We start from the raw sequence: 11,570 nt of genomic DNA, 5'->3' as shown, positions 1-11,570 counted from the left end.
AATGAAGAAAACCCCATACTAATAAAAAACCAGAAATTTTCTTTGTTACTAGGAAATATATAGTGTGCTATTATAGCTTTGGAACTTTTTAAGCACCATATTTCTTTTCCCTTCAGGATTTTTTGTAAGCTACAACTAGGTGCCATTTTAGTGTTATAATGTGCACAGTAATTTCAGATGATTAATACCCTGACAGCATAATCTTGTAAAAAATCGTTTATATCCACTATCTAAAATCAACTTTTAATTAGAAGAATGTTATATTTGTTTTCTGAAACTAAGTTACCTTGATAATTTTAAAATTTTGTGGGATGTTGGCACATACTAAATATACAGCATCTATTTTTCTGTTGGGCTTTAACTGTCTGCCTGAAATGTGAGTTTCAGATATTAAGCATTAATAAGTATTTAGGAATATCCTGCTATGTGAGTCAGCAATTAATTTGGCCAGGAAGTAGCTCTACCTTTTGTAAACTACATTGTAGAAGGAACACACTACATTCTTTCAATACTGTACTGTATTTGCACAAAATTGGTATTTTTTTGACCTTAATAAGAAGGGTGTGCAGGAACTAGAGCCCAGCTGAAACCTGGATGGAGCTCCAGAGATCAGCTTCAGCGCATGGTGTTGGTGTTGTGTGGGCAGCCCCAATTCTGTACTGAGCTCTGCCACCACATGCTGGTCACTCTGCTTTTTGTTTGCCTCAGGAGGCTGAAAGTCACCAACAGACCCAGACTCTGCCCCAGAGACACAGAGCTCAGTGTGGCTGGAGAGGACACAGGACCCTGGTGTGTGTCACCCACCTCTGCAAGTCCCGCAGGCCAGGGAGCAGCCGAGGGCTCTGCGCCCTCCTCGCAGAGCTGAAAGCAACCAGAGATTTTCCCCTACAGTAATCCCGTAACACATCTGCACTAATAATGAAATTACACACTCAGTACATGGGAATATTTTATTTTGACTTTACATGCGGTGTTAAAAACCCAAAGAACGTATTATTTACACATCCACAATACAAGTTTACAAGATATCTATACATGTTAAAGTACTCTATAGTAATAGAGCAGCTTCATTTAAGGGTTACTTTTTTATGCCGTACCATTAAAAAAGATACAATCTGCGTTTACCTTTGCACAAATGGATAAAGCATCTTTTATTATTAAATTAACAGAATAAGGACTAGGTTGAATGTTAGAAATTTCAACATAAATACTGAGAGAACTCACATTACCATCTACAAGGCAGCACAATGTTACAGGAGGTTATCAGGGTTCACATACATTTATCTTCCGGGTCACACAAGTCTGTATTAATATTTGTAAAGTGAATTCGGATCAGTTTTTGTCTTCTGACAACTGAGTACATTTTAATAGTTATTAATCTGTAGTGTTTTAGTTGCAAGACAGAAGTGTTTAGGAAGAAAGATCATTGATTTTTGGATTCAGAGGTCTCAGGAAATAAATGTCCCTTACAGCCTTACAAGAAAAAAAATGACTACTTCTATCCTTTATTCTTTGTTCTGTAACAGAGATCCAGTTTTTAGTGACTAACCTTTTCTCCCCTTTGAACACATAATATAAATCTCCACCATCTCTGAAACCCGTTGCAGTTATTCGTCCCACTAATTCATGAATATTCCTCTGCCATGGTTATTTCTATAGTTATGTTCAATAAACAATGTGGTAGTGTGTAGTTTGCAAGCTAAAATAGCCATCTGTGTTGAACATCAGCTGCAAGTGGATACTGTAAACCCTACTAAATAGCTTACACAACTTTAGCAGGTGTTCCATTACCCTAGAAACCTCATTTGATTTCACATTATAACTGTTTGATCCTTCAGAGAGCTGGAGTGGAATGTTTATCATGGTAAGGTGATTTAATGCTGCTGTCTTCTTGGATTGTAGGCTGCCTTTAGTTACCATTAATTATTCTTGCGTTTTATCTTTTTTTTTTTTTCGGGTGCTGTTGAGAGGTTTTACAACTGGCACTCGGGAGATATGTGCTATAGTGAGAACACTTGACAGATTTAATTTTTTTTAGTACTTTTATCATTTGCATGAATAAGGCACAAAATGCACAGATTCAGGTAAACTCACACATAATATTTACAGAATATTGTCATTACCTGCATGACTTTGGAAAAAAACAAACCTTACTTTACACAACAAAAACAAATTGATTGCACTACTGTTTGAGTTTTCACAGACTGCTTCTGCCAGGCCAATTAATGTTTCTCCTTTTTTATTGACAAGAGTCTATCAGTGTGTAGGGCGTTATTAAATGCAACAAAAACGTGACCTTCTCCAGTTACACAGGCATTTGCCAAGTGAACTGACTATTAGCTGCCCTCAGTGAGAAGTACAGGGGCTCAAGTTCACAGTGGCCAGGTTTTGGATGGAGGCACTGTGGAAACACAGTAGAACTCCCCCGTTCCAGCCCAGAACACTAGATTTGAAATGCACAGCTCTGAATCAATAGCAGCATAGCAGTTATGAAGAATTAAACATATCTGCACTCTTTGACTGGGTGACTCTTTCATCCAGGCGTTCCCCTCAGAAGGCTGTCAGAGATGCACAGTTCATCCGTAGCTGGCTCCGAGCTGAGCCCAGCGGGCTGCAGAAGGCAGAGTCATCTGTTTGTTCAGTCATGCTCAATGTAAACAATTCCATAGCATAAAAGATGCAATGGGAATCTAAGTACATCCTAGTGTGTACAGTACACACACACATCCACACACACGCACAGCTTTATCTGTGGCAAAAACAAAATGCCACACACATGGAGAGAAAAAAAAATAATGCTACAGTTGGGCCAGAGACTTAATTCCAGCAAATTGATTATTAACCCAGCTATTCATTGAGACATTACCATTTTCTGACATTTGTGCAAGAGGCAAGGTGAATGCATACATAGTAAAATGTTCACATTTAATGGGAATGACCACACTTAATGGCAGTCTAAAATGGAACCCATTTTTTCAAGTATTTGCTTACTGATTTTTTCCCAACAACTGTTGTTTAGCTATTTAGAACAGTAACGTAGCCCCCACCCCATTGTGCTACATGTCTCCTTAGCTCCAAACAAAAGAAATGTAATGACCAGCACTTTCCTTTGTTTTTTTTGTTTGCTTGTAGCAAGTACACTAAGTCTTGCTACAGCTACATGTGGCAAGACACAGATGTTGCTCAAGTAAAGACAGTTTCTTTGGCCACTTTGTTCTCCTTAGTAACAAGCAAGTCTCTGCCTTATGTGTCTACCACAATATCATTTCACAACCTGTACAGGTCAGTGCCACACTCAGACATGTCCTAGTAGCTGTATTTGTTCAGTGGTCTGACTGACGTTGTCTGAGGGACGAATGAGGGTTTTGGTGGCACGTCGGGTTTTAGGGAGGGTGTCCTCTTTATTCCTGTGCGAGGCAGGGTGCCATTGCTCGTGTAGCTGCTTTGCCTGGACAAGGAAGGCTGGAGGTGAACGGTGACAGGCGTCCCTTGCATGTAGTCCATCTTAGTGCCTGCTGTGGGAGCCATGTACCCCCCACGATTAATACTTGGCTGTCTGGATAACAAAACACCATTTGGTGAGTTCAAGTTTTTAGGAAGGGCAGATATTGAGTGCCTCTGTGAAGAATTTTTGTGATAACCCCTCTGCCTTTCCAAAGAGGTCATTGGTACTGCAGGAGTGGTGGGAACATCCACTCGTTTTGTGGGACTGTTTCTTGGCAGAGTCGATGGAGGAGAATATAAAGATGCCTCCCTGTTGGGAACCTTAGGTGGGATCTCAGACATATTGCCCATTGGATCCAGCATTAAAGTCTGGTGGGCCACTTGAATATCTCCCATAATCGCTTTAGGATTATTAGTAGTTTCATTTAAGTGTTTCAGAAAATCATTCAGGGTGTTCCTGGAATCAACAGATCTCCTGTGGTCTCTTTTGCTGGATGATTTTGTAAGTGGATGATCAATATGTTGCATCTTTTTGTCTGCCTTGTGCGCATTAGAATTTGAGAAAGACGTATTGTAGTCATGGGTAGCATTGGGAAGAACAATAGCACTGGGAATATGTCCATGACTTAGAGGAGAGTGGGGTGGAGGACTAGAAGGAAAAAACTGAGGGCTTTTTAGTGGGGTTTCCTTCCGCGAAGCATTGAGGTTACCATGGGTTTTGTCTGACTGACTTTTCATAGCCTGCAGAGTCTTTTGTTGAAGAACTGGAGTAGATTCTGGAGTTGGAAGTGCAGCTAATTCTGGAGGCTGTCCCCTATGGTCCATCATCATGGACTTGGTATCACCATTTGGAGGCAACTCCTTTCTGCTGGTCAACAGGTTTGTGTACAGTTTGGGTGAATCAATGTTCTGCTGATACTCCTTGACAGGACTGTCAAACAGCCCATTCAGTTTGGCAAAGCTCCCGCTGGAGTCAGTGCAGGACTGAGCTGATTCTGCATCTTTGTGTATTTTCCTGGATTTCCGCACAAATATATCCCGGTAGCAGTAAACGGCCACTCCCGCAATAAAGGCTCCCAGGACAAAAGCGGCAAAGACACAAGTGATTAGGACATTCATATGTACCATTTGGTTGGACTCTCCTGATTGTACTTCCCACCTCACACCTGCAAAAAGACAGGCAGGATATCATAAATTCACAGGTATTTCACACTGTCACATTTCAGCAGAAGGCACCCTTCCTCATGGAAGTGTCTATTAAGTGTTTTTAAGTGCTCTGGCTGTGGTGCTGGTGTAACTCAGTAGGATCCAGCAATTTACTCCACTGGCGAATGCAAATAATTTTATAGAAATTATAAAATGACTGTGTGTGCACTGACAAGACTAAATGAAGACTGTCCATTTTCTCTGATAATGAGGAATGCTTGTCGCAGCTTCTCTCCTTATATTGTTTTGTTTAGCCTGTCCCCAAATTTCCTTTAAGGCTCACAAATAGGGGCCTTATGTTATTAACATTAATGATTTCTGCTGGAAAATTGAGGTTAGAAGGTCCTACTGGGCCAGACAGCAATTAATAACTCATGGATGGATTTCTCTCTCACTTTCCTGCCCAACTCATAAATCAGTATCAAAGGAGAGATGGGATTATGCAAATATTGTGTAAAAATGTATAACATATATACTGCATTGCTACAGCCACGCTAATGGAATACAGTAGAAAACTTGTAAACTACTCCACTCTCAGGCTGCTAGCCCTGGAATGGCACAACTGCACTCATTATACATGTCCAAGTTTGAAGATAATGTGATTCTGTAAGAGCACTTATTTTTATTTTTTACCAATAACAAATGTAAATACTTGAATAACATTATAAAAACAACTTAGGTTAAATTATTAGAGAATGTTAAAACTTAGAAACTTTTAGACCAAGAAATTGAGTATTTGATTAATTTTTTTATTTGGGTATTAACAGGCTCCCTTTGATTTTTTTTTTTTTAGATTTTTTTAAAGCAACCACAGACATCTTGCAGCTAAGACAACGTTAGTTTTTAATGAAAGTAATTCTGTTGCTATCCCAAGAGATGTTAAAATGAAAGAGCAAGAGGGAAGGAACAGAGCCACTTTTTGTTAGAGGCAAGGCCTTTGAATATTGTTAATGTTCAGGGTTACAGGTTTTAATGGCACTGTGCAGAAGCAGAAGGAAAACATGAGTAAAGTTCACTAATAGCTATGACACAAAATGTGATTGAGAACCAAGAGCAGATGATAATAAAAACGTAAAGCAAAACAGAAAATAACTGCAACAAATTAAAATGACAAATGCACGGCCATAATGGCTGATAGGAAACCTGATATGTTTTGGTGAATGGTAATAAAACAGAAATGGTTTTTGGCTGGTGAGATTTTTTCAGTAAATACAGAATTGTGCAAACATGTCCGTCACCTTGCTGTGCTACGCACTGAGAGAGACTTGTGTTAAATTTCGGTTATGGGATTGGAAGCTTCTCAATCCTGTGGTTGACTGCAGTAGTCCTATTACATTAAAATCTCAGTTACCATAAGAGCCTAATCAAAGGCTCACTTAGCTGAAAGAATGGCTAGAGAAAGATGAACTACAGGCACAGTATGTTTCTTGTGTTCAGCTTAAAACCTCTGGATGTCTCAGTATGTACTGAGATCATCTCTAAACTGATGCTCATATCCAGAGGATAAAAATTAAAGAGCACTGTTTTACTCTGACCCTTGTTCAGGACCATATTCCAGGCAAGCAGAGGTAGGGATATGCCCCGTTTAACACATGGATGTCTCATGGAGCTCTGTTTTGCCACCACCACCCCCAACCCAAATGAAAAAACTCCAAAACATAAGCAACCATTCATGAGGACTAACAGTCTAAGCCAGTGTTTAAGTTACTGCTTAAACAGTCAAAGATTTAACAGAGGTGTGGAAGGTAATTTTTTTAATGTATCCAGAACTGCCATTGATTTCAATGGGAGTTTTGGACCACTCCAGGATTAAAAAGCTGAGCGTAGTATCTGTGTTTCCCATTATAAGCTCTAAGCAGCACTTTGTCCATGGGATAAGTAGGTATGAAAAACATGATTGCACTGTCTGCATATTCACAAGAAATGGGTGTAAAATAGAGCCCAACAATCATAGTTCTTATATTTAACTTAAGCCTTAGACAATGCTGAGACTATCAGGTTTCCATTCAGCTGCAATGTATTCCCTGGTAAGGCCTTACCCTTTGGGACACCTGATAATGGATCAGAATAATCAGAAGTGTTTGGGTCATCTTGAACTACAAATTTCCGAGAGCCAGTCACTTTAGGTTTCCAGGAACCAATCACTTTAGGTGATATAACTGGGATACTTGCCATTGTGGTAATGGAAGCTGAGGAGAACTCCATGTCTGTGGTGGCAAACAGATTTTTATTAATGTGTTTCATGGCACATCTAAGCTATAGCTGGACACAGTATTTTATGGGGGTTACGTCAGAGCAAAATGTGACCCCCTACACGCTGCAGAAATACAGATGGCTGATTAAAATCAATTACTTCAAAACTGGAAGTATGAAAATAGTACATTTACACTTCAACAGCTGCTAGCCAAAAAGCCAGAGAAGTCAACTGTGAAAGCAGTGCAAAAGTTAAAGTAAGCAACTGTGGGGGTGAAAAGCACAACTTAGTCTACTTAATTGCTATATTCTTCGCTGGAGACAACATACTTGGCTGCCTTTTAAACATCTTCAAAAAAAAAGAAGTTACTTGGAACGATGCACACTCATGACAGGTTATGCCTGAGAAACCAGATCAGCTCCATTACTGCTATTACGGTATACCAGGAACTGCTGAATGAGCCATTTCTGCAGGTGGGGATAAAAGGAATGTTTCTAACCCCTATTTTGTAATGGTTCCTAAGGAGCAATACTGCAGAGATTCTGGCTCCTCTGTAGTATGTTTGCTGAACAGACCCACCACAGCCTACATGAAAATGCACAGAGGAGGAAACTCATAAAATTGGGTTTACACTACAGTCTCATTTGCACCCTTGAGTATTTTGTGTTCACTGTCCCAGTAGATTTAGGCAGGAAAGTCTATGGCTCGAGATCAGACCTGAGAAATGTACTTCAAAAGCACACTCATTCAGGACGTGAAAATAAGGTTCAATTGTATCTGTGCCATAATCTATCACTTTGAAAATTCAGTTGATAAACACTCATAAAGCCAGGCAGCATTTCTGTGTGACAGTTTTGTTTTGTTTCCTTAAGTGAGTCTAACTTGCATTGTGGGTAAATAGATCTAGAAAATATTTGTCTCGAATAGTATTTCTTGTCAAGTAACAGAAGTGAAAATGTCACAAACCAAACCACAAATAATATTCTTGTTGCACTCTTACAAATTTAACATACAAACAGATTATTGTCCTATTTGTCAGTCAGAAATGTGCCCTTGGTTTGAAAGCAAAGACCCAAGTTCCAAAAGCAAAGACTGGAAAGTAAGACCTGAGTCTTGCTCCTGTTGAAGTCAACACAGGTTCTGCTCTTGAGTTCAACAGAAGAGCACTGGGTGTCCCTGAACATCAGGGGCTGGTGGTGAACACCTTATTAGAAAAATCACTGGAGGAAAAAAGGATGCAGAAGTCCATCTGACAACAATGCACAACATTTTTTCTAAGCCACTTTTGTCTCCACAATTTCTCATTCAGCTACACAGTTTGTGATGTTAAATTTTTTTCCATTAGCATGAACTACTTAAAGCATTTCAAAAATAAAGAAATACACATTTTAGAAAATGTGTATTTGTGCTAAAAGCTTGCTGGGAAAGAAGGAAAAGAGAAAAGGAGAGGTAAGGAGGAAGATGATGAAGTTCTGCCATTCATCTACTAGAGATGACCAAGAGGGGCATTCACAAACGCATGGCTGGGGATCAAGAGTAAAGCTTAGTGGACTTCGTGCAGTGAAGATGTCATCTATGTTAATCAGGCTCTTTAATAAAAGATGTCTCAATAAATAATGAGCTGTTAACATGCGGCTACACAGGGTGAAGTGCTGAGTGAGAAGAGTCTGACTATCTTTACCATCAGTGGGAACATGAGTAAAAGCACAAAAATGGAGGATTGCCAACTGTGCAAAAGGAGGGAAAAAAGGAGGCTGAAAATGCTGAACTGAAGGAAAGTAAAGGTCATTAATTCAAAAAAATTAAAAAAAACTAACCAGATGTTGGGTCGCCAAATATTTTGTAATCTGGTGTAGCTGTAGTAGGCAAAATTTCTAAAAGAATTAAAGGAACAAGTAATCAGTAAAAAGTAACAAAAAGAAAGCAAAAGCTCTTAGACCTGAGTAATGGAAAATAAAAACTAAAATATCACTGGTTACAAAAAATAAATTCTTCAATACTTTGCTGTAGACCCCAAATAGCTGTAAACTGGTGAAGGAAAGAGAAAAACTCTGCCACCCAGGACTAAAAAGCTCAGCTTTGTGAACATTCACAGTAACACCAGGTGATGTGTTCATCATGTTACTGAAAAGCTCATCAGAAATTTAACATCCACAGTGAGGTGTGGCCACAGACTATGGTGAGACATTCCAAAGGAGCAGCAGTGACTGTGCCTTACCATGGCAGTCCCCAAGCTGTGCCGTGTTGCCGTATTCGACATCTTGTATATATCCTCCAGTGCTGTGGTTGTATGAAACAAACAAAGAGAACCTGCAATTAACAGTATTAGTAAGGATACAAATGGAGATTTTTTTTTTCCTGGAAGCAGCAGATGGAAACATACACAACAGCCAGTGTATGGCCCAAATGATTGTACAAAATGTACAGGATAGTCCAGCATTAAAACTATCTCTGTGTGCTTATGCCAGGAAATAGAAGAAAAACAATCCCATTTTTTAACAACTACATCATGTCTTCTCCATTGGGCATGCTCTTGGGTTTAGATACAACCATCCAATTATACCAGTTAATGTTTGCACTGGCCTTCTACAAAGGCCTCTTTTTAAGATACAGCTGCTAGTGCACCATATATTACAGACTTGATTTGTGCAAAATGCCTTTGGTATGCATATATAACACCCCAGCTCCACTACAGAGGCACAACCTTGCTCTTCCCACTGTGAATCCTGTGCTTTCGTATTTGCAATTGCCTGTGCCCTGACCATGAGCATGCCTGGGAGGAAATACTATATCCTGTCCTCTTGGAGCTGCTCAGGTTTGCATGCTGCAGTTGCTTGCCCTCCCGCTTCCAACTGCTCTTCCTACAGGTCTGCCTGTCCTCCTACACATCTAAAACTCCCACTGAAAGCAAGTCTTCACTCAGAGGTTCCAGAATTAGGCCAGACTTAGCATTCTGTTCTCTTACATATACAGTGCTCTGAAAAAAAGTCTTTAAAAAACCAGAGATTCAATAACTATGTGCAAGGGAAGAGGCACAGGGCATGAGATCGTGTAAGCATATTTAGAGATGCTGGGCTAACTTGAAGAGGAGTACTTACAGCATGCCTGGTGTCACTCTTCCACACGCTTCATGGTCTAACCAGCCACAGTAAGGGTCCCGTGAAGCAATACATGCCCTTGCAAGAGAAAAAACCCAGAAAATCATGCATTTTTTACTTCCTTCCCAAGAAATGTTGGTGCCCTTGCTTTAAGGGGAGGGTTCAGGAATGGAGCCGTACTTTTTACATGACCCGTGACGCTCACACCGACTCAGGGGAATTCTAACGACGCAGCTGGAGAATGCCACGAACAGAGCATGGTGGTCTCTGTCCAGCTGGAGGGAAATGACTCTTCTGTCCTCCTCGCTTTCTGCATTACACCTGGTCAGCAAAAACAAGGGCAGGCCACCGCTTTAGTGACTGTAGTCCTTTGTGCAGTAAACACATTATTAACACATTTATTTATTGTCTGTGTAGCTCTACAGAACAGAAACTTTTCACATACATAAATGTAATCTACTACTCTTTGCTGAGACATTGCTAAACAAACCTCTGAGTTATCAAATGCTGGCTTCTGGCTTCTGCTAACAGCTAGGTGAGAAATTCACTGAACTATGTAGGAAAAAAAAAATCCAAATCCATTTTCTTTGTTCTCTCAGTCAGCATAAGTATCACGAGAGAACAGAGGAGGAATCCTGAATTGGATGGCTGTAGAGTCTAATTGGAATGCTTCCACTCCCAAATTCTTTGTGCCAAGAAATAAACAAGTTTAAAATTATCAGATACAGGTTATACACTATCAGCCACTCTTGAACAACCCTCAAGATAAGCACAGATAATTTCTTTTTAACATCACCAAGTACTTCTGACGTTTCAGAAGTATTTGCGGGAGAGTTAGACCGTGTCACTGTCGTCACTGGAGTGGAATTAGGTTGTTCATTCAACCCATGCAAAATGGCAAGTGACCAAATACTTTCAGGTTATTCAACTTGAGGAACACGAGGAAATGACAAGTGGTGATGTTGGTGGTAATGAGCTAGTTTACCATAATCTTTTTTAGCTAGGTTCCAAGGACTAGATGAAGAGCTTAGATGTTCTAGTAATACTTACTTTGCATGATTATATGCTTCAATCTCTTCCAGTAATATGCTGTCATTCAAAGAAAAAGGCCTGGTCTTTGCCAAGATTTTAAGTACTACTCCTGCTTCAGAGCCAACAAATATGACTGTGTAGTTCTGGTAGGGTCCAGCAGCATGGTCTACAGCAATTGCTGTCAATCTGTATCTAGCAAGACCAGAAGGCACATCATTAGCAGCAAGTTGTCCTGTTTTCCTTTTCACAGGTGTTACTTTTGAACTGTCATACCTGACACGTGTTTTGGTAAACCAGGGCTCCTCAGTGACTGAGGGAACAGCTGAGTCCATCAATGGATGAGATTTGATGAAGGAGAGCGTTTCGTCTGGGAAATCAATGGAGGTTTTGTAAGCCTCTGCTAGGCCATGTTTTGCACAGCAGCCAGGTCTGAAATGAGAACAATATTGTTTTCCTCTTGATACTTTAGTTAATGAGAGAAGGCAGCCGGTTAATGAGCATCCTTATGGCTGAAGTATCAAGCTCTGCTTTGGGTTTACCCAGCAAGGCACTCAAGAGTGCAGCTGATTTAAGGTAGCTCTTTACAGGGACAATGT

The 11,570-nt window shown here is 40.1% G+C and overlaps 1 protein-coding gene and 1 non-coding gene across 13 annotated transcripts in view; both read right to left on the bottom strand.

Annotated features, from left to right (window-relative positions):
* Nucleotides 1-936: 936 nt before the first annotated feature.
* SEMA6D (semaphorin 6D) overlaps nt 937-11,570 on the bottom strand; it is a 31,781-nt gene continuing 21,147 nt past the window's right edge. For 4 of the 12 annotated variants that reach the window (XM_072934025.1, XM_072934024.1, XM_030281462.4 and 1 more), the window contains exons 12-19: nt 11,248-11,403; nt 10,993-11,166; nt 10,123-10,263; nt 9,943-10,020; nt 9,063-9,154; nt 8,662-8,718; nt 6,690-6,857; nt 937-4,610 (exon numbers count right to left, since the gene is read on the bottom strand). In XM_072934025.1, coding sequence (XP_072790126.1) covers nt 3,307-4,610; nt 6,690-6,857; nt 8,662-8,718; nt 9,063-9,154; nt 9,943-10,020; nt 10,123-10,263; nt 10,993-11,166; nt 11,248-11,403 — 2,170 coding nt within the window. In that variant the 3' untranslated portion in view covers nt 937-3,306. The remainder of the gene's footprint in view (nt 4,611-6,689; nt 6,858-8,661; nt 8,719-9,062; nt 9,155-9,942; nt 10,021-10,122; nt 10,264-10,992; nt 11,167-11,247; nt 11,404-11,570) is intronic. The other 8 variants (XM_072934018.1, XM_072934019.1, XM_072934020.1 and 5 more) reach the window with 8 other exon arrangements.
* On the bottom strand, nt 7,947-8,019 carry MIR1744 (microRNA mir-1744). Its single transcript, NR_105664.1, has one exon. It is a non-coding gene; the product is annotated as a microRNA mir-1744 (primary transcript).

Source organism: Taeniopygia guttata, chromosome 10, assembly GCF_048771995.1.
Source record: "Taeniopygia guttata chromosome 10, bTaeGut7.mat, whole genome shotgun sequence".
Taxonomy (NCBI): domain Eukaryota; kingdom Metazoa; phylum Chordata; class Aves; order Passeriformes; family Estrildidae; genus Taeniopygia; species Taeniopygia guttata.
This window is presented reverse-complemented; position numbering and strand designations above follow the sequence as displayed.